At 42.1% G+C, this 27,694-nt stretch overlaps 1 protein-coding gene across 5 annotated transcripts in view; it reads left to right on the top strand.

The window, feature by feature from the left end:
* The window catches only part of ADAMTSL3 (ADAMTS like 3), a 174,940-nt gene that overhangs the window by 31,239 nt on the left and 116,007 nt on the right, over nt 1–27,694 (top strand). For all 5 annotated transcript variants that reach the window (XR_015729807.1, XM_087878204.1, XM_087878203.1 and 2 more), the window contains one exon: nt 10,840–10,959. Coding sequence is in view for 3 of the 5 variants with exons in the window: in XM_087878204.1 (XP_087734330.1) it covers nt 10,840–10,959 (120 nt within the window). In the remaining 2 variants the exon portion in view is untranslated. The remainder of the gene's footprint in view (nt 1–10,839; nt 10,960–27,694) is intronic.

The raw sequence follows: 27,694 nt of genomic DNA, 5'->3' as shown, positions 1-27,694 counted from the left end.
AGGCCATTTTTGGCCTCCGGAGGGTCTCCAGGGGATGGGGAAGGCAGTTTTCGCCCTCCCCAGACTCCTAGAAAGGCTCTGGAGCCACGTGAGAGAGAAAAACGGGTCTACCGGGCCATCACGTGCCAGTAGCGGAGGGGGGGGGTTGTGTGTGCATACATGGGGGTGTGGCACATAGAATTATGGGTGTGGGCATGCACGTGCGCAACCCCCCCACGCCCCCTCCCTCCTGGCACACGATGGCAAAAAGGTTAGCCATCACTGCCCTAGGACAATGAGATCTTCATCTTTTTGGAAGCCAAAAGCTCAGGCTTGTCTTCTTTTTGCTGCTTGGTTTAAATCAACTCTTACCATGTTTTCCATCCACCTTCCCCTTCCCCAGAAATGCTATAAAAAAGCAGTGAGAGATTTCTTGCAGGAATGGTACTAGCCCTGTAATTGTCTCCAGGCGATGAACTGGCAATCCTTCAGATCTTGTTGGACTTACAAAGTCCGTTCTCAGCCACGGTCATCCTGAGTTAGTCTGATGGGAGTCAGAGAACCTGAAACTCTTAAGGTATTTCAAGTAACACCCTACCACCACCACCACGTATGAGCTGTAAGAATGAATTCATTTTAAGTAGAACTGGAGCAAGAACATATTTCTAAAGCTTTGTATAGCTAGGTACCTAATCAGATTTGAACTTGGCAGAATTTCACTTTGGAGAAAGTATCAGGAAAACCTAGGAGCCACGTTTTGGCAATACCCAGATCTCTAATTTTAATTTAATTCATTCATAAACAGCGTAGGGAGTTCTGTCTGGTTAATGATGAAAATATGACAGCTCTGAAATACTGTGGCTCTTGCAAGACTTTAACATTTTTTTAAAAAATTATGGTTTGGACACTAAACGGTCCCATATTAATTTGGTTTGGCTGTTGGTTGTGGTTTAGATCATGCATCATGCTAAGCCGTGGTTTCTTTAATCCCAGTTTATTGAGTAAACCACAACTGCGTGGGATTATGCCAGGGGTAAAATCCAGCAAGTTGTGACAGGTTCTGGAGAACCGGTAGCGGAAATTTTGAGTAGTTCAAAGAACCGGTAGCAGAAACTCTTGCTTTCTGGCAAGAAACTATTCAGAAAACGTGTGGTCTGAGTTTTAATTGTTCTGAAGATACAGAACAATTAAAACTCAGACCACACGTTTTCTGAATAGTTTTTATCCCAGAGCTATAATCGCACTCAACCATGAACTCAAGGGCCACCATCAGTGAGCTGTTGGACAGCATTACTTGGTCTGTTGTGTGGATATTTGGGTGGTTTAGGGGCAGGGAATTTGTGGTGGGTGGGGGGGTGTTTGGGGATTGTTATGTGTGTTGGACCTGGTCTTTGGGTGAATTTCGTTGTATGGGTATACTGTGTATACATGTACAATGAACGAGCTGTGTATACACGTACAATGGAACGAGCTCCCCCCAGAGATACGGAGGATCCCGGACCTGCGCACGTTTCGTCGTGCTCTCAAAACTTTTTTGTTTCAGCAGGCTGGCCTGGCCTAACTCTCCTTTTTTAAATTTTTAATTCATTTGATTTTATAAATTGGGTGTTTTAATCTGTGTTTCGGCCAAAATATTTAATAATTTTAAGGGACTTTTAATATTTGTATTATCTGTATTTTATCTTGGTTGTTCACCGCCCTGAGTCCTCCGGGAGTAGGGCGGTATAGAAATTTGATTAATAAATAATAATAAAATAAATAAATGACAATAAAGTTAATTAAATTAAACTCAAAACTGGAGAAGGAACACTTACCCTACCCAGTGATTGGTTCTTGTTTCATTTTTAAAAACACCCGATTGGGTTATTGCTCAACGATAGCTAAAGATTCTTCATCCAAGATCGGTCTTAACGGATATTAACTCTAATTCAGTTTTAAATGTGACGTAATGATTTCTGCAGTTGTATGTTAAAATTGGCTTAGTACTGATTCTGGCAGATCCATTTGTGGTTCCTTTTCAGGGTGGATTTAGAACTCCTAATGGAGGCACTTCATTCTAAATACTTTTGCTTAATTAAACGCAAACAAAGGCAGCCCTTCAGGATTCCTAGCAGGGTCCAAACCACTTAACTTGACGTACCTACTTAACGTTAACCATTGATTTTAGTGGGATTACGGCTGCAGTGCTGAAAGCTGTGATTCTTGAACCCCTCAATCAGCAGAAGGCCCATTGAAGTAATACGCAGTGCTCCTTAAACAAATCACGTTAGGAATTCAATTCAGTTTGCAGCCAGGGGCTCCTTTTTTCCTATCTGCCTTAATTAGGTATGCTCGAATCGGAATGTGTTTTACAATTAGAATTCTGACTCCTGTTGACTTACTAAATAATAAAGCAGTTTACCGCAGGTTGACACATTGCTTTGGGTGAAGCGACGTGCTTATGAAATTGGAAATCTCCTTCATTAAGTCAGCATATTGTACATCGTTGGTTTCATCCTTTGTTCAAAATGCATTGCTTTGTGAAGTTTACAGCCATTCTGAAACCTGCAAGGAATTTATTTCGTTGTAAATAACACAATTTTGCCATTTTGGAGTTCTGCTTGGAGAGAAAACGGGATGGCAGTCCATGAACTGAAGTTATACAATTTTGGGGGGAAAAAAGGAAGAAGGCTTAAAGAGCAGTGAATTAAGACTCTATAACGGAATTACAGAGTTGGAAGGGAGGTTTTTTAGTCCAACCCGTTGCTCAAGCAGGAGATCCTATACCATTCCAGACAAATGGCTGTCCAGAAAAATACCCCTTCTGATAAGGGGGTATCTGTTCTATTAGAGGGGGCATTTTTTCTAAGAATGTTTTATGTACAGTACCAACAACTTTTCTCCTCTTATTACCTGCTGTCTGCTGCCTTAAAATAAGGCAGCTGCCTTTAGCCCTGTGTCAAAATTTTGCAAATGTTCAACAGCTATGTTGGACTTCTTCAGGTAGAAGCATGTGATGACAATCTTTGACTCCTTCCAGGCATTTCAGATGTTAAAAAAAATCCATCAAGACATACATGCGGGGATATCTGAGTGGATCTGTAATACACATTAATTTGACAAATACTCCTAGGCAAGCAGCTAAAGAAGCGATTCACTCTCTTTTCATCTGTCTTCTTCTTGCTTTATTTTTCTGCTTAACAGTCCCAATATATATATATATATATGTATATGTATATGTATATGTATATGTATATGTATATGTATATGTATATATGTCTTTCTCCCCTTTCATCAGGTGAACGTACTGCTTTGATCTCTGTAATTAACTTTCAGCTCCTTTGCTGTTATTCTTTCAAGCCTTACCTTATAGCTGCAGGAATTTCTTATTCCCCAAATAGTTAATAATAACATGGAAAGGAGTCAGGTTTTTTTCCAGGTGATGCAAAGGTAGACACAAAGCACCAGTTGGGCCAGAGGCCCATCTTGTCTGGCATTGTGGTCCCAAAGTGGCCAGCTAGGTTGTAAAAGCATTTGCAGTTTCTTGCTTATGTTCTCCTGTGAGTGATATTCTTCGGAATACGGACATGGTCAACAGGCATATTGTCTCGTATGTTCCATGATATTACCTAATTTTTTTCAAAAGCCTTCTGGGCGGGTGCCATTTTATGGTAAGGGTATCTATAATTTAACTACTAGACAACCCATAATCCCTCTAGTCATCTTACCAGATTCCTCAATATATCTCTTTGTCAATGGCAGAGCTTCTAATGCAGTTCCTTCCCTGGGAAAATATATATATATTTAAAATTCAGAGACAAATTTCAGAGAAGCATTTCACCTTTGTTCTAGCTGCACAAAAACTTATGAGTGCTAAGCTTCTTGAGTTACTGTGGAACATGAAGAATTCTTGGAGTGAGCACTGAAAGCAGTTGTAGAAGATCCACAGAAAAAAGTATTTTTTAAGGAACCAAAAAACATGTCTATTAAAGAGGTGCGGTGCATGGAGGAATGTCAAAAGCCTACAGCTAATCAGGAAACAGCCTGTGTTTTGGGGAGCTGGCCAATTAATTCTAGAGTCTCCCCAAATTTTGGCATCATCTCGCACTTGGAGAGACTCGCCTGCCCTCGGTTGGTCTTTTTAAATACTTACGTTATGGAACAATCTATTTTGCTTGTCTCAAAAGCTCCCTATATTCTGTAAACTCAGGACAAACCAAAGGACAAAGGAACAAGTATGGCGCGGATCCAATTCTGTCTGGACTCAGTGTTTGGGGGTGAGCCATCTGATACCCATATACAGCGGTGAATGAAAGAAAGACTGGGACAAAACAAAACACAACTTTTGAGAACCCAAGTCTACAACCAGAGTTTTTTGGGCAAAATGCCACACACTAATTATTTTACCCAGTAATAGTTTCCCAAATTCTGTCTCGGACAATGGCGGTGTCTAGATAGCAACTCTTGGCTGTGAACGTTTAGCTTGGTTGATGATGATTTATTACTATTAATTTAATTTACAGCAAAGTAAGTTGGATGGATCCCTCCTCTACTTTTCTACCAGCTCTGAATGAAGAGGAGAAAGAACTGGCTCAAAAGATCACCCACTAAATCCCCAAAGCCTATTTTAAATTTCTGGTTAATGCATTTCCTCTACGTATGTATACGAAAACTTGAAATATTATGACCCAGCTGTCCAGAGAAATTGGATAAAGGTGTTTTATGAAACAGATCACAATGAAAGAATGATCTTTTATATTAGCATTGTGGTAGTAGCTTGAAATTCACTTTGCATTGCCGGTGTTGCTAGGCAGCTTGAAGTAACGATTACTTTTAACAGTGTGTTGGGGATGATAATAGTTTTGGTGAAGGAGCAAAACTGAGAGGGGTGAAATTGTTCTTTCAAACCTAATCATAGCCAGACATCTGTGATCTAACTTTAAGCCTTGCAATGGAACATTTTTCTCCAACTACACTTTAAAAATAATAAGTTCTGATCCGCTTGTAGGCATTAGATGACACACATGTAAACTTCAGAAAAACAAAAGTCCAGGCAGTTCGGATGAATAGCTATAGGTTTATTGTGCTCTAAAGTTTGCTACAAGAATCTGAACTACTAACAGTCAAAGCGAGTTGGCGATAGCTAAGAGTCAACAGAAGACAAAGTGGGCGGGATTTAGATCTCTTGTGGGTGCGAAGGAACTCAAGACTGATGACACATTTGACTCTTCCCTCACACTCATCCTCGTCAACTCCTACAATGCATGAAGACGATTTTGTAGGAATCAAAGTCCAGAACTTCCAGTATAGGGAATCTCCCTTTATCAATACCAATGTTCTATCTTGCTCTCTCCTTCACCCATGAAGAATTATTATAAGTAATTTTTTTTTATTATGGTCACATAATAAAAGCATTACAGCCTTAAAAACAAATAAAAATAAAATAAAAGCACATTAATATTTAATAATTGGTGGTGGCTTGTCAGGGGGCAGTCACAATCACTGCCTAATTTTGCAGACAGTATTAACGAAATTTAACTGCATTCAAAGGGGCTACATTGGACGGATCTGATAACAGCAATTGTATTTAAAAAGAATTAGTCTTTTGTGGGTATTTTATCAGGTGAGGTGTTATGAGAAGAGTCCATGAGTACTTAAAGAATTATTTTTAATTTCTAAAAAAGATAATTATCCATCACTGTGACTTGTTTTCATTTGGCTCCATTGCCAGGGGAAGATGAAACGGTAGTAATGTTTAACTTAGGGAGGATTGACTGCTTTCATAAAGAGCAGCGTTTACTGGAGATAGCAATCAAAATCTGTGGGGAATGTGGATCAGTGGTGGGTTGTTAACCAGTTTGCTCCGGATTGGGCGAAGCGATAGCAGTGTCAGCGGGAGGCTCTGCCGAGACGCTTCTGCGCATGTGCAGAAGCATTGTGTGCACGCACGCGCGCGAGCGAGCGAACCAGTAGCAAACTAAATTGAAACCCACTACTGATGTGGATACCCACATTATTCTGTTGAACGAACGCAACTTCAGGAGGTTTGGATGAAGCCCCTGAGAGGAATAAGGCAGTTGCTAAGTGGAAACTTGATCTGGGGGCAAAACAGCAAGAAGGAGCTCAGGGGAAGCAATGGTAGGACCTTGAAGGCAGCAAGCAGAAGACCTGGTGTTTGGCTTTGACGGAAGGAAAAGTTGCTACGGTGTTGAACTAACAGCTCTGTATTTGCAGTTGAGCCTCATCTACAGGGTCATTTGGGGTTGGGGAGCAGGGCAGCCAAGCAGAATTCCATGGGTGGAGTGAGCAAACTTACTTAAGGGTTGAGCCCTCTGTTGCTGCTGAGAAAATCGGAGCTTATGTGTTTAGATATCTTCCCCTGGGTGGGGATGGGCTTAAGGGCTGAACAATTTCAGCTGGTTTGGGATTCACTTTTCACAATGTTCTGTTATTCATTTGCCTAAGTAGGCCCTTCATCCTTTAGGAAGAGCTAATTTGGCTGTAGGAGCACTCCCTAATTTTTTTTTTAATGAGCAGAAGCATTGTGCCTTTTGCAAAACGAATGAGGAAAAAAAAAGATTGGTAACTTTCCCGCCCCTCCCCCCCCAGCATAAGACTTGTTAGTCATGAGATCACTTAAGCCATGCAGGATGTTGACAAAGTTAGAGCTAAATGATCGATGGCTGTATGAAAAGAGAATCTGGGATGGAGACTGTGGTGGTATTCAGCCGGTTCTATCTGGTTCGTGCGAACTGGTAGCGACGGCTGCGGGAGGCTCTGCCACCCCTCTGGATGTCATCACCTCCCGTTTTTGACACTCTGTGCATGGCATGTACGCTCGTAGCGAAGGTAACTGAATACCACCCCTGGATGAAGAACCAAGGCTGAAGACCAGTGAAGAGCTCAAGACAGGACCGGAGAAGAAACTGGAAGTCAGAACACCACCCCAATCTTCTAACCCTTAGAAGAAGCCCATGGCTGGCCTTGGTGGCGGACGCTAGGATCCAGAAGACTCTTTCTTGGAGAAGATATAGTTGCCAGGCTCACCACTCAAGGCGAGGAAGTTCTTGTGGAGAGCTTGCCTGGTTAATGACTTAATTCCCATTCTTCCTACTGCTTAAACACATTGGGGTCAGTAGTCCACCATTAACATCAGATCTATTCCACAGATTCCACATGCTACCAATAAAGAATGCTACACTAAAGAAAAGTAGATTAAGTAAAAGCATATCAAGAGAACTTGTGTAAGATGTTTCATAGATGGCACCTTGCTCCGGCAAGGTTGGCAAAGATGTTTAAAGATAAGTCAGCTAATGTTGGAAGTGCCACCAGATACTTGGATCTTACTACTGTGTTTCCCCGAAAATAAGACCCTGTCTTATATTTTTTTAACCCCGAAATAAGGGCTTGGCCTTATTTTCGGGGAGGTCTTATTATTTTGGGGCGTGTGGAGGAAACCAGAGGAAATGGCGGGGACCAGCTGTGCATGTGTTTAAGTAAGAATCTCCACACTTGCCTTAAATTCTAAGGGTATATGTTCTGTATCATTTAAATCACAGTACAACTGTGACACGGACAAGCCTTTTTATCTTCGGTTCTGATTTTAAAATGTTTATTCAAGTTAAAACATAAAAGACAACTGGCAACAAACTTGACTTTTAAAATAATCTCTTACACCAACTACTCTAAATCCTGTCTTTGCTTTCATCCCATGTTAAAGGAAGTGGATATTGCTATTTAAGTCGAGTCTGCATTGCCAGAAACAGGATTATTATTAAAGTAATTCACCAAAGGTTGGCATTCCTGCTTAAATCCATTTATAGTCTACTAAGGAGTTGTTTTACCTAAAGATACCATGCTCCAGCCGTCTAATCCTGTAATAGACTATTTTCCCAGGTGGGGGATTTCTTTTCCATTACCTGGCTTATAAATATCTAGCTGCTCTTGCGACAAGTTAATAAATAAAGGCCGATAAAGGAGAATATTAGTAGCTCAGGGTTGAAATGAAGGGATCCTTGGTGCTCTCTTGAGTTTGGTGGTTTTCCTGCAGACCTTTCATTACCAAAACTAGGGACCCAACCTCCAGTTGCTGCAAAATGCAGCTGCCCACACCGTTTTGTGCAGACCTCGGTGTGCACATGTATCACCTCTCCTGCGGGAGCTGCATTGGTTGCCGATTTGCTTCTGGGTGCAATTCAAGGTGCTGGTTGTCACCTTTAAAGCCCTTCATGGCTCGGGACCAGGTTATCTGAGGGACCATCTCTGGCCGGTCACATCTACTCGACCCATCAGGGCAGGGAGGCAGGGAATGTTGCGGGTCCCATCCCCTAGGGAGATACACCTGGTGGGATCCAGAAGAAGGGCCTTCTCCGTGGTGGCTCCCTCTCTCTGGAACATCATCCCCACAGAGATTAGAATGGCCCCCACTCTAACACTCTTCCGGAAGGCACTGAAGACCTGGTTCTGCCAGCGGGCCTGGGGAACCCAGAGCGGGATGGAGCCCATTAAATGGCTCGTGTGATCTGCTGTCGCGGGAGTTGGGGAGTAGGGGGTGATTTTATTATATTAATTTATTTGATTTTTTAAAATTAGTTTTACTGTTTTAACTGTGGTTTTATATTGTGTAAGCCTCCTTGAGTCGAATAGGCGGCAATATAAATTCAATAAATAAATAAATAACTTCATCAAGTCTTTAAATATATTGGTCAGTCTCTTTTAGTTACATGATTTTATCAATTCTGAAATATTCTGCAGGCTTTTTTTTAAAGGGTAGGATGGGTCCATCAATTAGGAATATTTCTATCCTCTCCTATTCTCTGTTCTCTAATCGTTCCATGTTCTATTCTATTCTATTCTATTCTATTCTATTCTATTCTATTCTATTCTATTCTATTCTATTCTATTCTATTCTATTCCATTCCATTCCATTCCATTCCATTCCATTCCATTCCATCCAGTGATGGATTGCCCCCGGTTAGCACCGGTTCGCAAGAACTGGTAGTAAAATGGGTGGGAGGCTCCACCCATTGCCCCGGATGTCATCATCAGTGATCTGTGCATGCGCAATCCCATTGCGAACCAGTAGTAAAAGTAAGTAAAACCTACCCCTGATCCCATCGCATCGCATCGCATCGCATCGCATCGCATTGCATCCCATCCCATCCCATCCCATCCCATCCCATCCCATCCCATCCCATCCCATCCCATCCCATCCCATCCCATCCCATCCCATCCCATCCCATCCCACTGTTCAGATTTGACAATTTCTCAAGCCAACTTTTGTTTGGTAGCCCATAAATCTAAATTCCAACTGCATCTTTCCACCTACGATCTTCATCTTACTTATATTTTATTTCGTCTTAACTGTGGCAGTCCATTCTACAAAGATAAATTGAGCATATATTGTTCCTTGTGGAATCACTTCAGTAGATTTCGATTTTTGCTTTCTGCTCCGGCTGTTGGGGTCACTTAGCAAAAGATAAAAAGGGCTCGGGATAACTCTGCTGGTTGCTTCTCTGTGGCTTTTGTTTTTCATCAGGGGCTATTCGTCATCTTCTCTTCTAACTGGCTGTACTCCCCAGCTCCCACTGTAGACACTAATACTTATCTTTGTCTATTTTTTCCTTATTCTTATACGCTCCATGGAAATCCTTGTAGGGAACATTAACTTCGTTTTACTCATTAAGGCCCCTGATGTTTTCCTGTTTATGTTCTTTGCCAGAAATTGAAGAGAGAAGATAGAAGAAACGTTTTAAGAAGAAGGTTTATTTTTATTTTATTTTTTATTGTTACGGGAGAATTGAATAAGAAAAAGAAAGTCCAAATTATGGGATGTCTGTGACAGATTCTGTTAGCCTACTTTCTGATCGTTAGAATAGAGACCGGGGTGGGGGGAAAAATCAGATCTGTTTTTACCTTTATAAATGATAAATTCATATGTAGGTAAAATGGAGTTTTAGCTTAAATGCAAAAAGATTATGATTGATGGATGAGAAAGTTTAGCTAATGAATTCCAGGAATTGGCATTTACTTTGACTGTATTAATTACAAAACAAGTTTTACAATGACAGAATTCTCTGCTCTGTAGTATCACATGATTGCTTGCTTTCGGTTGTTTTGTAGCTGCCCTTTTTTAAATATCGGTAGTCTTCGACTTACGACCACAAGTGAACCCAAAGTTTACATTGTTAAGCAACTCATTTGTTAAGTGAGTTTTGCTCCCATTTTACCACTTTTCTTGCCACAACTCTTAAGTGAATCACTCCCGTTGTTAAATCAGTAACACGGTTGTTAAGTGAATCTGGCTTCCCCATTGATTTCGCTTGTCAAAGGGCCCACGTGCCTTTGCTCCTCTTTTAAGCCTTATGGGAGGGGCCAATCATCTCCAGGCCTTACTCCCAAGTTGTCCCTTTTGTTTTAACTGTTCTTGCCTTCTGGCAGCTCTGCGCATGCGCACACTAGGAACAGGCTCCTCCTGTTCCTCTACTCTCTGATATCCAACTCTGGAGGCTCTGGAGTCCGCGCATCACTCCCAGATGGCCCTGGCCTCATCTCTGCCTCTGACGCAGAGCCCTCATCCGAGTCTTCCCCAGCCTCCAGGACTGGCCCATGTTCCTCCCCAGGCTCCTCACTGTCCGATTCCGCTGCCAGCTCCGCAGGCTGCTGGCAGACCACAACAAGTGTCCCCAACAATCTGGATCCTCATTTTACCGACCTCAGAAGGATGGAAGCCTGAGTCAACCTTGAGCCCCATCAGGATCGAACTCTAGGCTGTGGGCAGAGTGTTGCCATGAGAAATGTACTCTATTCGTCTTTAATGGTTTGATTTTCCCCCCCTCTTTCTTCTAAATCTGTAACACAATATCTTACATTCTTTTACAGACAACAGCAGAAGAGTTACAAGACGCTTACTTCCTGCCTGAATTTGTCCTTTCTCCACAAGGAAGTTTTTTAGAAGACACCGCAGGAGAGCAGTTCCTTACCTACCGCTTTGATGATCAGGTTGGTCTGCTGAATATGATCCTTTCATTCAACGTTGGGAATGTCTCTGCTTGTTGTCTATGGAGATTCTCAGTCCTCCAGGCAGTGGTGGAATTCAATTCAAGGCTCAGCGGGCTGAGATGGTCAGCCAGTTCCAGGCCATGATGCAGTCCCACTGGAACAAAGCCCTCCGGCTCTTCACCACCAGTGGCACTTCCTTCTAGCCTTTGCCCAAAGCCCCTCACCAGGAGGCTAAAGCAGACCCCAAGTAAGAGTTTCTGCTCCCCTCCAACCCACACAGGAAAACCCCGAAAGGGGAGACTCTCTGCAGCAACAGAGGCGTTCATTGCATATATCTGGTCCAGGGGCCGTACTTTGAGGATCCCTGATTTAGTGCAATATAAAAAATGCAAATAATTTTTCTGCGGACCACCAAAATTTTCTCGCGGACCACCAGTGGTCCACGGACCACAAGTTGGTGACCGCTGCTTTAGAAGATTCTTTTCAGCCCTAACGAGGTACTAGCGAGCAAAGCGATCTTCCCTTCCGCGCTTCGCCTGCTTTTCTCAGTGTTTCTCTCTCCAACGATCAGCTGTGCTTTAGAAGCTGGTTTTTATCCCCAACCCTGCGCGCCAGCGCTCAAAACCAGAGAACTAATATGCTGAAGCTGACCAGACTAAGGACGCTAGCCAGATGAATACCTGGTAGGCAGATTTTTTTTCCTCCCCAAAAACTAAGGTGCGTCTTATACTTCGGTGCGTCTTATACTCCAAAAAATACGGTAGTTTTGTCTGGGTTCATTCATAAGTCCTTTCCATTCCATTCCCACATTGATCTGCAAGCGCTTGGGGTTGAGTCAAAGATCTGCATACTTTGATGATGAAGTTAGTAACATAATGTGTTTTAAAGCACAATCTGGCATGTTTTTAAAAGCCAAAAAAATAATAAAAATAATAATCATCCCCATTTGTAGAGAATGGCAAAGAATAACTCTTTTCTCAAACGTACGTTAATTCAGGAAGTGGTTTCCTTTGAAACGAAGATCAAATTGTCTTCGGTAGCCATCCAAATATTTTACAAAGGAATTTCTTATAATCACCTTCCACAAATCATAGTGGCGTGTAAGAGAAAGAAACACTGCAAACGAACTCTCCTATTGTATTTTTTTAAAAAATGGAACCTTTGTAAAACCATCTTGGAGAAATCCCTAAATCTAGTCGACACGCCATAATTTGTAGGCATGGAATGCATCGCTTTCCATGTTTATTTAATTTTTTTTTCTTTTTTGCCATACATACTGGTTTATTTTGTGCTCGATGAACTTTATTAAACCGTAAAACTACAAAGGGAGTTACTAATGGATAAAGCAGGGACTCTGGAAAATAACAAACTGGGTTCCTTCTTAATTAGACCCGCAATGCGTATTCCAGAAGCTATATAGATAATTGCGCTTAACGTGGAGTAGAGATATAATGGCAAAGAAAATAGCATTTAAGAACCTCTGTTCGTTTTGGCAAACGATCTAAAGTTAACCTGGGAAGTATGTCTCAGGCTGTGGACATTTCTTTCTAACAGGAGGCCTCCCCCAAACACATTGATCTCTGCATGAAATTGACGGGACTTGTACGTGGACACTTAAAGCACAGGGGTAGCACAGTGTGAGTAATGCAGAGATTTAAAGACCTCCCCCAGTCTGTTAGATGGTAAATGGTTTCCTTTCTCCCTGCCCAGCCAGACTGGCTCCAGCCAAACTCTGGCCGGTTGCTGGATGGGCATGGCCTAGTCAGCCTCCTGCACCACGGGGCAGGGGGAGCTCCTGCACTTGCTGGAGGGAGGTGTTTCTGCCCTCCCCGGGCTCCAGAGGCTTTTCTCAAGCCTCCGGGAGGGCGAAAACGGCCTCCCCATGCTCTGGAGTCCCTCTGGAGGCCAGAAATGGCCCCGTTTCCGGCCTTCCCGAACTTCCAGTAGGCCCTTTTTTCGCCCTCCCTGAGCCTCTGTGCATGCCCTGCCTTTATCTGTATCCAAAACGGGCCACGTGGGGACTCCTGGGAGGGGCGGGGTGGGGCTGAGTGGGCAGGGCCATCCAGGAGTGGGATTTGGGGGTTCTCCGAACTGCACAAAATCTTAGCTAGAGGTTCTCCTGAACTCCTGCCAACCCCCAGCAGCCTACCCCTGATTAGACTGATATGTGAATCAAGCCTTGATTATATTCAGAGGAGAGCTGCTGAAAAAATCACTGGGACTTCAAACCTTTTTAGGATCCAACTGGCTTATTTCAGCGTGTCAGATTTGATTTAGGGAACATGTAAGGTGTTATGTGAACTTTGGCAATGACCTTAATCCCTGAGAAACTTGGTGCCTGAGAAAATATAAATTAAACAATAAAATAAAATAAATAAACACGATTTGCAGCGAAGAAAGACTTTACAGCTCATCTTTACCCTTGACTGCCCACAGGGTTTCTCTTGTAGCTTGTGGTTGCTGCTTTCTATCTTTGCAATAGAAATATTTGTTTCTTTGCTGCTATAATATTAAGTTATGTTATCCAAAAAACCCTGGTTTACTCTGAAGATAGAATGAAGGACTACTTCTATCTATGTAATCTGGTCATTCATTGCTAAACTGGCATGTAATCCTGTTAAAAAGAATGTTTTTTTCTCCCTCAAATGTGTATCTTAAAAGACTTACTGTTAGATTGAAATAGAGACAAGTAAAATATTAATAGGAACAACCTGGAGTCTGTTCTACTGTAGCAATGCTGCGCATGGATTCATATTCTGCACTCATAGTTCATTATATTCAGCTTTCGACTGGCAGAAGCATGCATATATTTCTAAGGATAGCTGTATATAACCCTTTAAATGCAACCTTGTAAGTAGGAGCAGATAGACAACCTTGCTATGCCACATATCCATATATTATTCAATATAATAATATATGGATATATACATTATTATTATTAGGGAGAAAGAAAAGGGGACATTGATTTGCCTCCCCGAAGTATCTCTACAGCCCCCTTTTCATTCTTGCACTGTAGTGGTTAGCATATTCCTAGCGTTATTGAAGTAACATTATTTGTAGTGTGTGCTAGCTAGGATTGGGATATTTACTGAGAAATGTGTTTTAAGTTCTTGGCTTCAAAACTTGCTTTGTTCATTTTGGACCCGTTTGTATTTGGCACCCAAAAACCCAACGCTCCGTCAATTATACACAATTACTGGAATTCATGCACATGAAGCAACATAGTCAGTAATGCATAAAATATGCTCCAGAATTGGTGGCTAAAATTCTGACAAGATTGCTGTAGTTGAAATTTAACATGTCCAAAAATCGATTTCGCTGTGTGATATGTGAACATTTTGTCTCTTAAGACAGCCTTGATCAAACCCCTCCACCCCACCCCCACAAATATCTTCCTGTTTATCCTGGATTATCCCAAAAACTATCCATATGTTTAGGCTGGCTGTTAGGCAGCCTAAGAGGTTATCTATATTTTGCTGTAAGTAATGAGCATTGCCTTTCTTGAAACATCATATTTTTGTTATTGTTGCTTCTGCCCTTCTAAGTTGCTCAAGAAAAACAGTCCTCCCCATCCCACCCCCCCAAATATTAGTAGTGCTGGATAACTCACATACTGTTGTTTTTTTCCCCAACATTCAAAGATACTGCTTCCAAGTACTAAAATCATTCCAGATGACAGACCACCAACAGTGGACATGAGTAAGATTATGGGACTAATATGGTCATCTCTTTGGTTCTGTTTCTTAACTAAGATCTAGGCCAGCCTCTCCTAGCTTGATACCATCCAGCTGGGTTAGGTTTCAATTCCCGTCGTCCCTGATCTTAGTCACTTTGGCGATGGGCGCTAAAAGATTTGGAAGATGAAAGGCTGAATGAATGTACAATTTATTATTATTTTAAAAAAAGAAACAGCGCCGAATGAGAAGTCCCAAGTAGGGTGGAGAAAGATCCTGTAGCAAGACAAGTGAGAAGGGTTGTTCACTTTTCCAAGTTCGGCCCTTCATGTTAATTTCTCCCTATCTCTGCAGATAAGCAGTTTCCTGGCAGTCGACAGCTCTGATTATCTGTATGGGAAAGTTGGATGGGGAGTACTCATTTAATGGGGAAGGTGCACAGTTCTTCCCACACTTTTTAATGCATTACATCAAAACTGTATTACAGTACGGGCCGAGAAGTGTTTCTCCCCCTGGTTATCTTTTCTCTGTCTTTCGTTTTGTGATCCATTCCCTTGTCTTTTCCTCCCCCCCCCTTTCCTCAGGACATTCTCCAATTTTTCAGTAATAAAATTAACCGACTGTGCTTTCATTAGTTTATCTCCAGCATCTTTCTTCTAACCTTCACATTTGACCCATTTTTCTTTAGGACTTGTCTCTTAATTCCTCAAAGTCAACTTTCAGCTTCAGGGAGAAATTCCATTTCCCATCTAGCTTTCCGCTGCTCCTTGATTCTCGTTCACTTTATCTCTTAAATTTTTCTATCCTTTCGGCATTTGGGACTTGGTCTCCCCCATCGTATCTTTGTCACCCTTTCAATTGAAAGGATTTAAGCAACAGAGACTGGATGAAAAGTCTCCAGCAACTTTAAGGATCAAAACTGTTTGAAAGTTTAGCATTTCACTTGTGGGATAAATTGACTTATGACCACAACTGAGCCCAAATTTCTGTTGCTAGGTGAGACACATTTGTTAAGTGAGTTTTGTCCATTTTATGACTTTTCTTGCCACTGTTGCCAGGGTGGATTTGATTTAAATCGAGTCGATTTAAATCATGATTTAAATCACTAGTAAAAAGACTTGATTTAAATCAACTCGATTTAAATCATAATTTTTAAAGAGCAACTGTCATCTCTGCTACTCCTTTGACCAGCTGTTGACTCACCGATAGTCCCAGGGTTGCAGAATATACAGCCTCATGCTACATAGCTAAGCTCCATTTCATGCTGAATAAACTAAATTATTTATGTATCTTAAATAGAAAACTATCTTACGATAGATTTTTACCCCAAAAGTTTTTTATTAAAATAAAGTCAATAAAAATCAAAAAAAATCTGATTTTTTTGATTTTTTTAAAAAAGAATCATTGATTTTTATCCACCTGACTGTTGCTAAGTGAATCATTGCAGTTGTTAACTTAGTAATAGCAATAGCACTTAGACTTATATACTGCTTTACAGCCCCCTCTAAGCAGTTTACAGAGTCAGCCTCTTGCCCCCAACAATCTGGGTCCTTATTTTACCGACCTCAGAAGGATGGAAGGCTGAGTCAACCTTGAGTGGTGAGAATCGAGCAACCAAATTGCAGGCAGCCGGCAGTCAACAGAAATAGCCTGCAGTATTGCATTCTAACCATCGTGCCACCAAGACTCTTTAACACGGTTGTTAAATAAAATTGGCTTCCCCACTGACTTTGCCTGTAGGAACCTCAAAAAAGATGATCACGCGACCCCGGGACACTGCAACCGTCATAAATGTGAGTCAGTTGTCAAGCCTTGATAGCACAGTGGTCTAAGCACCCTGTCATTAACACAGCTGCCTGCAATTACTGCTGGTTCGAATCTCTCCAAGGCTCAAGGTTGACTCAGCCTTCCATCCTTTCTAAGGTAGGTGAAATGAGGACCCAGTTTGTGGGGGCAATTAGCTGACTTTGTATAAATATACAAAAGTATGAAGGCTATTGCTTAACGCATTGTAAGCCGCCCTGAGTCTCCGGAGAAGGGCGGCATATAAATCAAATTTAAATAATAATAATAATAAAAAAAGCCTCCAAATGTAAATCACGTGGCTATGGGGATGTTGAATAGTCCTTAGCATGAAAAATGATTATGAGTCACTTTTTTCAGTGTCATTGTAACTTCAAACGGTCACCAAATGAATTGTTGAAAGTCGAGGGCTACCTGTACAGATAATAAGAAATTTTATTACTTTTGGCTTTATTGGATCTCAATTTGCATAAAAAGACCCATTAACAGTCCATTGTAAAATGTTTAATAGTGGGACTGTATTAGCATATGCAGATCTAATGTAGCTGTATTATTGTGTGAAGCTGAGTTGACTTCTAAATAATCTTGTGTAGAATTTCAGTGTTAGCCTGTGATAGTGTTTAAAACTGTGGGATTGTTTTCAAATTAAATATACATAGGCATACTGTGCAAATCTTTCATTTTAAGATGACAGCAATGGAGAAGATCCAGTTTACATTACGCCTTTAAAAGTACTATTGATTTTAACTCTCACTTTTGCTGATGATTTATATCCTGTCTTTGAAGTAAAAAGAATGCAAAGCAATTTTTAAAAGATGCATTTGTAGGATTTTTGTTAGACGATAGCAAAGTGTGCCACTTTTCAACTTAGTTTTTTTTTTCTCTCTCTCTCTTGCCTGATTCTTAATCTGGAGTATGTAAAATATAAATGGAAATAATTTTTAAGTGGCTCTTCCTGTTCTCCTAATGCTGTTTTTGTTTGTTTGGTTTCAAAATCTGCTTATTTGCTTTACACTGTGACAAAAAAAAAACGTTAAAAACAATATGGACAGATGAATAGAAGAGATTAGTTCTTTAATCGGTTGCAATGTGGTTTTGATTTGTTGGCTGTGCTGGTGGAATACGAGGACCAGAAAAATTTGTGCTTCTAAGTCAGTCTTATGTCATAGGCACTGTAACATAAATCAAGCCCTGGTGTTTTTGCTTGAAAAATCAGAGTTGTTTTTTTTTTCTTTCTTTTTTTCTTTCTTTTTCTTTTTCTTTTCTTACTTTTTAGTAACTTTATGTGTGAGGTGAGCTTCCCAGTTTCTGTTAACCACTTGTGGGCAATGTGATTCACCCACATGTTAGTGATGGAAGCAACAGAAAAGTTTTGAAGGTGTCTGAATAACTTGGTGGAGAAGCTAAAGCACTCGTGTTGGTGATAGCTGGTTCTACTTGCACACTTAGCTAAAAAGAGCACCAATTTATACTGCAGATAGAATCAGCCATCGCCGACGTGAAAATGCTTCACTGGGAGCGCACAGATTGCAAATTGAAGACCGGCATAGAGGAAGAGAGGTTGGCTGGGTTCCTGTAGGTCAGTGGTGAAATCCAAATTTTTTTACTACCGGTTCTGTGGGTGTGGCTTGGTGGGCGTGGTATGGCTTGGTGGGTGTGGCTTGGTGGGTGTGGCAGGGGAAGGATACTGCAAAATCTCCATTCCCACCCCACTCTAGGGCCAGCCAGAGGTGGTATTTGCCGGTTCTTTGAACAACTCAAAATTTCCACTATCGGTTCTCTGAACTGCTCAAAATTTCCGCTACCAGTTCTCCAGAACCTGTTGGAACCTGCTGGATTTCACCCCTGCTTTAGGGGTCACCCAGTCCAACCCCTTGCCCAAGCAGGAGACCTTACACCATTTCTGACAAATGGCTGTCCAATCTCTTCTTGAAAGCCTCCAGTGATGAAGCTCCCGCAACTTCTGAAGGCAACTTCTGTTCCATGGGTTGATTGCTCTCACTGTCAGAAAATTTCTCCTTATTTCCAGGTTGAATCTCTCCTTGGTCAGTTTCCATCCATTATTCCTTGTCTGGCCTTCGGGTGCCTTGGAAAATAGCTTGACCCCTTCTTCTCTGTGGCAGCCCCTCAAATATTGGAACGCTGCTATAGGAACATCTTGACCTCTCCCTAAGATGGCATTCGGAGCCAGCAGGAATTTTGTCTCTCTTGCTGACAAACAGCTGGTTTTGCGGCCAAAGCTTGCTCTTTGATGGCATGCTTCCCAGTTATGAATGGGAGCTACTAGTGATGACTCAAGATGCCTCTTGGATGACCATGGACCTACCTGAAAAGAGGACCTAGAAGATAACAATTCTAGGTGGGAGTAGTCGAAGAGCTGAGTCTTCATCTTTTTCCTTTCCATTGTCTGCTTTTTAAGAATGCCTGGATTTTAACTGTACAACTGTTGTGAACTTGAGGGATACGTTCCAGCAGTGGGAGCATATTAGGACTCTTTTTGGAGAAAGGCATTATGATTCTCATGAAATTCTGCTCTTAAACATGTCCCAAACTTGAAAAAAATGCAACACATAAAAAAATACATGGAATCAGAAAAGGATATCAAGTCAATAATACATAATAATATATGGGCCACCAAACCTTCCCATGCAGATAAACTCCAGCTGGCTATTTCAGAGGCTCTTCACAGTTGGTGCAACAATTATCTCGGCCATTTTTTGTGTGTGACAGAACCACTAGAGTGCTTCTGTGGTGAAAGGATTTGCTGGTGATATCAACGTTGCTTGGGGGGATTCCCAGTTGGAGGTTCCTTTCACAGTGGTTCTCATTAATGTACTCGCAGTTGCCCGCTTTCGAACTGCTGGATTGGTAGGAGCTGGAGCATGTGACAGGAGCTCACCCCACCCTGCAGGAGCGACGGGTCTCAAACACAAATCTGCTGATTGGCAGCTCAGTGTTCTAACCTCGTGAGCCCCCGTGCGCCTCCATCTTGGCCCTGTATAACCATGTTTTTTTTTTCCTTGATAGATGCATCAAAAGTGAAAGACAGACACATGTTCCCAAATAACCTCAGGGCATGCACCCTGATGGAGCTGAGATCCTCAGCAAGTGTCCATTACATGTTTGAAAATGTGCATCTGCTCCCTGTAGGGCACTTGAGTTTTTGAGAAGAAGCATTATTGTAACCACAGCAAATACAATTACCGAATGAAGTGTGAAAGCAGCTTTAAGTCTGCTCTCATTTCAAATAATATGTAAGGACCCTGTCACTTTTAATAACTTTTTCCTGCAATAGTTAGTGGATTTTTTTTTTTTAAAAAAAAAAACCCTTTGCAGAAAAGCAAGGCTTCTGATGTTACAGTTTGTTTTGGCTCTAAAGACAGATCTTAATATAGCAGAATCCCTATAAAATTCATCATCTAATTTTTATGCAACCGTCTCGGCCTTGCAAGGGATTGATTTTCTCTTTAGGTTTTTTTGACTAGCACAGGAAAATGTCAGTGGCCACAGAAGAAAAAAAAAAACCTTTATTTTTGTATTGAGGACCTGTATACTGCACAAGATGGAAAGAGGGCTGTGAAAATATCCACAGACCCCTCGCATCCTGGACATAAACTGTTTTAACTTCTACCCTCAAAATGACGCTATAGGGCCGTGATTATAAAGTTTCGAGGTCGTCTCAAATAAATTGCATTTCAAACAAAGTCTTTGAAGAAAAACTCCTATTTATTAAGCACGACATTCTAACCCGACTCCAAATGAAGCCAACACTGAGGTCCAGCCCCAAAACCCTCCCTTTCCGTTCCCCACTCCCCTGCACTCATTGGCCATCTTCCAAGTCATTCTACCCCTAATCTACTCCAGCTCAAAGGAATTTCCCCCCTCCCCTCCCATCTCCTAGGGGATATTATCTCCAGGGAAAATAAGTAGGTGAAAAATCAAACGTCCCTTTCCAGATGCCTTCGCTTCTCCTTCTTATGTCAGCACTAGAGTAAATGCAGGTTGAAGTGCTGACAGTGATGGCACACAGTGCCCTCTCTGTGGGCACGCGAGCTGTCGCCCCACTTCAGCTCCGCATGCGCACATGCCTCCCACCGGCTAGCTGGTCGTTGGGTCTCTGCTGTGCGGGGGCGAGGGTGTGGGGTGCTGTGCACATGTGCGGGGACCACATATGCATGTGTGGGGGGGCACGTGCAGGAGGCATGCACATGTGCAGGGGCCACTCACGCATTGCATTTTGGAGGTTCGGGTGCGTGCGTGCTTTGGGCACTCGGTCTGGAAAAGATTAGCCATCACTGTTATAGGGCATTGCACGCCAGAACAACTAGACACGAGGACAGTTTCCTCCCTCCCTCCATGCCATTATTCTGCTAAACAATGAATTTCCACAACTCTGTCAAACTATCTTGTAAGGCTACATTCTATTATTCTTCTCATCTTTCGTATTACCCATCTCCTTATCGTCTTTTGACTATAACTTTATTGCTTGTATCTTACGATTTATATATTGTTTACTCAGTATCCAAGTATGATTTATGTTGATGGCTTATTTAGTACCCTATGACTATCACTAAGTGTTGTGTCTTATGATTTATGATCGGGATGCCCTTGCCACGGTCACTCATGCCCTTGTTACATCTCGGTTGGACTGCTCTACTCTACTCTACTCTACTCTACTCTACTCTACTCTACTCTACTCTACTCTACTCTACCCTACCCTACCCTACCCTACCCTACCCTACCCTACCCTACCCTACCCTACCCTACCCTCCTCTATTATTATATTTTCTGTTCTGAGTCGGGGGAAGAATAATATAGGATATATGTTCTATATACCACATCAGCCTTTCAGTGGAGACAAGACAGGAAATTTAAACAGGACTTCTTCCATTCATTCTTTGTTGGGAATGTGGTGGAATCAGTCAGGTGATTTATACTGCCTTCTTTTGTAAGAAATGTTGTAGAAATTTAATTAAACAGGCATCAGAAGTTATGAATTAACAGTGGCTTGAATTGCTTGGTGGAAGCAGGAGTGGAGGAAGGAAAAAAGAGATTAATACAGTTAACACTGACCTGCTGTTTGGAATGTTCTTTTGTGTATGTGTGTGGGTGGGTGGGTGAATGCACACTATATTATTGTGCTAAATTAAGAGCTGAATGTATGTGTTTCTTATATTCCATGACAGTGATGGTGAACCTTTTCAGCACTGAGTGCTAAAAAGGTTGTGCGGAAACGTTGCGTGCGTGCGCTCATCAGGGTTGCACTCAGGAAAAGCCAAACTTCCAGGTTCTGACGCGCATACGCACCCAACAATCAGCTGGCTGGCGTGCATGCACACACTGGTTTTCGGCACTGCTGCATGCACGAAGGCAGCTGATTGTTGCACGAGCATGCACTCCAGAAACCTGGAAGACAAACAGGCAAGGCTGCACATGCCGGGCGACATGGCTTCATGTGCCACTTTGGGCATGCGTGCCATAGGTTCGGCATCACAGTTCTAGGAAGAAGACTTTGGAAATCATTCTTGGTATCAGGGTGGATTTGATTTAAATCAAGTTGATTAAGATCACAATTTAAATCATGATTTAAATCACTAGTAAAAAGACTTGATTTAAATCAACTCGATTTAAATCATAATTTTTAAAAGAGCAACTGTCATCTCTGCTACTCCTTTGACCCGCTGTTGACTCACCGATAGTCCCAGTGTTGCAGAATATACAGCCTCATGCTACATAACTAAGCTCCATTTCATGCTGAATAAACTAAATTATTTATGTATCTTAAACAGAAAACTATCTTACGATAGATTTTTACCCCCAAAGTTTTTTATTAAAATAAATTCGATAAAAATCAAAAAAATCCGATTTAAATCAAAAAAATCTTATTTTTTTGATTTTTTTAAAAAAATCATTGATTTTTATCCATCCTGCTTGTTATATATTTTTGTTTTCCTTTCTTGTTCTTTATATTTTTCTGCACCTCTGTTTCTATCCCATCTTTTTTCCTCATTGTCTTTCTTCCTGACTGCTAGTCTATATTCTGCAGAGTTCTGGGGCAAATGCTTAGGACTTTGGATGACCCCCAAAAATATTTTAATCATTTAATAAACCTAAAAAATATTTTTAGAAGAAGAAATTTCCAAAGCACACCTTCGCAAGGGCATTTAACATCATAAAATACTGAAAGACATTTAAATAATGAATGGACTAACCTAACAATCCAGGTATGTGGCAGTCCTTAAGTTTTGGAATCCAATTAGATTCTTTAGGGTATCATTTAAAGTGACAGTGTCAGTCTCACGGTAAATGACCCCAATATTGCATTAAAACAGTGTTGGATTTCTCGTAACAAATTTTTAAAGCTAAAACCACCTTTTTCTCTCCAGCTTTCTAATTTGATTTGCTTTTTGCTGCAGGCAAGCACACGTTAAGGTCATTCCATGTTGAAAGGAGGCCACATGGATTTTAGAAAATTGAAAACACTTGGAAACCTCTTTGCCTGAATTCATCTGTTAGAGTTGATCTCTTGACTCTTGAGACTAAAACATATCTTTCTTAAATTATATTCACTTAAGCTGAATGCTTCATGCCTGTCACATGCTTAAATTAGAAAAAGGCCTTTAAGCATTTTATTCTATAAAGCAAGTTGCTCATCCTAAGATAGCCATAGGTGAAGACAGAAAGCTGGTTCTGTGGGATTTGTAGAACTTGAGCTTGAGTTCTGTACAGGTAGTCCTTGAGGGTCTAGGACAGTGATGGCTAACCTTTTTGCCATCGCGTGCCAGGAGGGGGGATGGGGGAGGTTTGCGTGCACGCGTGCCCACACCCATAATTCTATGTGCCCCACCCTGCGCATGTGCATGCAACCCCCCTCCCCGCTCCAGACACGTGATGGCCCAGTAGGCCCGTTTTTCTTTCTCACCTGGCTCCAGATCCTCTCTATGCATCTGGGGAGGGCGAAAACAGCCTTCCCCACTCTCTCGGAGGCCCTCCGGAGGCCTGAAACAACCCATTTCCCAACTCCCGGTGAGACAGGAAGTGGCTTTTTTGCTGTCCCCAGCCTCCAGAGCCACGGCCCCTCCATTCCACGTGCTTTGGCGCGGCCCATTCAATGCCACACTATTCGTCCTGGGCTTTTGGCCGTCGGAGTCAGTTAGCTGCCAGCCAATCGTCTAGCTGCCAATGCTGGCAGCCAGAAGCCATGGTGCGATCGATCGCAGTTCATTTAGTGTCCGTTCAAAGTTAGAATGGCATTGAAAAAAGTGACTTATGACTGTTATTCCCCACTTAGGACCATTGCAGCATCCCCATGATCACGTGGTCAAAATTCAGATGCTTGGCAGCTGACTCACATTTATGATGGCTGCAGTGTCCCGGGGTTATGTCGCCTTTTGTGACCTTTTCTGACAAGCAACAGGAAAGCCAGATTCATTTAACAACCGTGCCACTAACTTAACAACTGCAGTGAGTCACTGAACAACGGAGGCAAGAAAGGTCGTAAAATGGGGCAAAACTCACTTAACCAGTGTCTCAATTAGCAACAGAAATTTGGGGCTCAGTTGCGGTTGTCAAAGACTATCCATATGTTCTCATGGTTAGGACAAATCTATATATAAAAGCGAAATACATCATCACGAAATCTTCAGAACCATAAAGCCTACAAACTTGAAATTTGGCAAGTATGTTCCTTTTGGCTTCTAGGTGCTTGCTAAGAAAGGATTTTTCGAAACGACCATCAGATCATTAGTATTTCTTATATTATTATTATTAACACGCTCTGATGCTAAGGAGTTAGACGTTCTACTCCCTCTCCCCACCTGAAAAGAACTCTGTTGATCCTCTGGGCAAAAGATCGGAGAGTGTTGACTTTGAAGGAGGTATTTCAACCCATGAGCCAACCCAAGCAAGAAGCATCTTTTTGCAGAACAGAGCAAAGCCTGGGTGAAGTAGGAGATGATTTTACAGGATGGCTCTTTTTCAACACATGTATATAGCTTAGAACAAAGAGCAGAAACTCCACTGACTTTTGCATTGAGAGGATAATACGCAACTGTGCGTTACGATTAAGACTCTGTTTTTGTTGGGTTTTTTTGCTGCCTCTTTGCTGGAACTTGCTGACATTTGAGGTTATTCATCACCTTAGATGATTGGATGCCCTGGGCCTCCGTTCCCTCTCCCCCCCCATGAAACACAGTAGAAGACTGTGAAAGTTGCCAACGAAACATGGGAGCAAGTTGATGTCTGCCAAATAGATAGCTCTAGTTGCGTCTCTCCTGTTAAGAGCAAGGCAGCTAAAAATACAAGTTGAAAGCCATCAAGCTGCTTTCCAAGCTCCCCAAAAAATATTGCAAATGCTCACTGTGGTGTTTACTTAATTTGAAAAATCTGTGCCTAAGTTGATGGATACCAAGTTGTTGGATGGAGACCGAGTGGTGAACTAGAGTAGAGTAGAGTAGAGTAGAGTAGAGTAGAGTAGAGTAGAGTAGAGTAGAGTAGAGTAGAGTAGAGTAGAATAACTGAACAGAACAGGAGTAGGATAGGACAGGACAGGTCAGGACAGGACAGGACAGGACAGGACTGAACAGGACAGGACCGGACAGGACAGAATAACAAAATTGGAAGGGACCTTGGAGGTTTTCTAGTCCAACCCCCTGCTCAGGCAGGAAACTCTACACCATTTCAGGCAAATGGTTATCCAACATCTTCTTAAAAACTTCCAGGGTTGGAGCCTTCACATCTTCTGGAGGCAAGTTGTTCCACTGATTAATTGTTCTAACTGTCAGGAAATTTCTCCTTAGTTCTAGGTTGCTTCTCTCCTTGATTAGTTTCCGCCCGTTGCTTCTTGTCCTGCCCTCAGGTGCTTTGGAGAACAGCTTGACTCCCTCTTCTTTGGGGCAGCCCCTGAGATATTGGAAGACTGCTATCATGTCTCCCCTAGTCCTTCTTTTCATTAAACTAGACATACTCAGATCCTGCAACCGTTCTTCATATGTTTTAGCCTCCAGTCCCCTAATCCTCTTGGTTGCTCTTCTCTGCACCCTTTCTGCACTAGGTTTACTGTTTTACGATTGAATTAAAAGTTTACGTATTTTTTCTGGACAACACGGCTCACGGTTTTTAAAAAGAAGCATTGAGCCTTGGGTATACATTTTCTGTATTTCTTACCATTTGGGAGGTGGGGGTGGGGAAAGACACCATTAGTTCTGACATCTGTTTTTCACACGTTCCTTCGCATTTTTTTGGATGGCTGCCTGCTCCGAGCTGAAAAGTGACGAAGGGATCGGGCAAAGATGGCCTAGGGGTCTGTTCCCAGCTGGTACGAACATCTGGAATGTGGTAGATTGTGGATAGATTCGGAGCCATAGTTTAATATGATTGGTATTTCAATGGCAGGCCTGCAAGAGAAGGAAAGACGGGGACTGACAATTTGCTTGCGTAGTTGGCGGTTGATGAAATGTTCAAAACATCACTTCCTTACTGTGCGGTAGGGTGTATCTCTGTGTTACATCGCTTACCGCTTTGGAACTTTATAGGGCAGACAGTGAAGTCATTTTTGTAATAGGTACAATTACTTATCTTTCTCAGAAGCTTTGGCCATGGGTTCATTTGTCTTTCCTCTGGGTATGAGGGTGACTGTCTTTCTCTGCCTCCCCTCCCACCATGCTTTTATTTTCTTAGAAGGAAGCTGTATATTTATTTAAAGAAATAATTTGGGTTATAATAATAATAATAATTTTATTTCTATACCGCCCTTCTCCCGAAGGACTCAGGGCGGTGTACAGCCAATTTAAAAACACAAGACACAACAATGATTAAAATTTAAAATAATTAAATAGATTTGGCCGGTTTAAAACCCCAAAAATTTAAAATACCCCAATTTAAAATCATTATGTTGATAGCCCGGCCTGGCGGAACAACAGGGTCTTCAATGCGCAACGAAACACCCGGAGGGTTGTGATTTCCTTCCTTCCTTCCTTCCTTCCTTCCTTCCTTCCTTCCTTCCTTCCTTCCTCCCTCCCTCCCTCCCTCCCTCCCTCCCTCCCTCCCTCCCTCCTCCATCCTGCTTTCTGTTCCTTCCTTCTTTCCTTCTTCCTTCCCTCCCTCTAGTCCTTCCTTCCTTCCGTTCAATCCTCCCTCCCTCCCTCCCTCCTGCTTTCTGTTCCTTCCTTCCTTCTTCCTTCCCTCCCTCTTTCTATTCCTTCCTTCCATTCAATCCTCCCTCCCTCCTTCCTTCCTTACTCCTTCTCTCCCTCTTTCTATTTCTTTCTTCCATTCAATCTGCCCTCCCTCCTTCCTTATTCCCTCTCTCCCTCTTTCTATCCCTTCCTTCCTTCCATTCAATCCTTCCTCCTTCCTCTCTCCCTCTTTCTATTCCTTCCTTCCATTCAGTCCTCCCTCCCTCTGTTCCTCCCTCCCTCTCTCTATTCCTTTCTTCCATTCAATCCTCCCTCCCTCCGTTCCTCCCTCCCTCTCTCTATTCCTTTCTTCCATTCAATCCTCTCTCCCTCCTTCCCTCTTTCTATTCCTTCATTCCTTTCATTCAATCCTCCCTCCCTCCCTCCCTTCTTTCCTTCCTTCTCAAGGCAGCAAATATACCTAATAATCCTTCCGCTTCCTATTTTCCCCATCACAGCAACTCTGTGAGGTGAGTTCAGCTGCGAGAGATTGATTGGCCCCAAGTCATCTTTCTGGCTTTCATGCCTAAAGGTGGGACTAGAACTCACAGTCTCCTGGTGTTTAGCCTGGTGCCCTAACCACTAGACCAAACTGACTGTCTTTATAATTTTCTTTTCCCTTTTTTTTTTGTTTGTGGTTCTTCTGGTTGGTTACTAAAACAAACAAACAAACAAATAGTTTTTCTTGTAATCCAATGTCCTATTTTGCTTATCCTTTATATTTTTATAATATTTAAATCCCTCAGCAGTTACAATGTTGGAAAGTGAATATTCAGAAGGGCTTTCCCCCCCCCCCATCTCTCTGAAACATTAGTCCAATTCCTCACTGCGGCTCTTCCTTCAACGGTATCGGTTTAGCATTTTACCTCCTTGGCAATTTTCCACTTACATCTAAATTAAATTTTATCACACTGTAGTCACTGTTTCCAGTCGGTTCAGCAGTATTTGCATTTTGCCCTTGGCTCCGAGCACCGTTCATTTATTTCTTTACTTTACTTTACAATATTTATAGGCCATCCATTATAGTTCCTCTTAGATTCTGGCTGGGATACAGCAAAACTCAAAGACAAGATGCAGAAACCC

Source organism: Pantherophis guttatus, chromosome 13 (genome assembly GCF_059756535.1).
Source record: "Pantherophis guttatus breed Tessera chromosome 13, ASM5975653v1, whole genome shotgun sequence".
Taxonomy (NCBI): domain Eukaryota; kingdom Metazoa; phylum Chordata; class Lepidosauria; order Squamata; family Colubridae; genus Pantherophis; species Pantherophis guttatus.
Note: the sequence above shows the minus strand (reverse complement) of the source record. Positions and strands in the feature narration are given on the sequence as shown.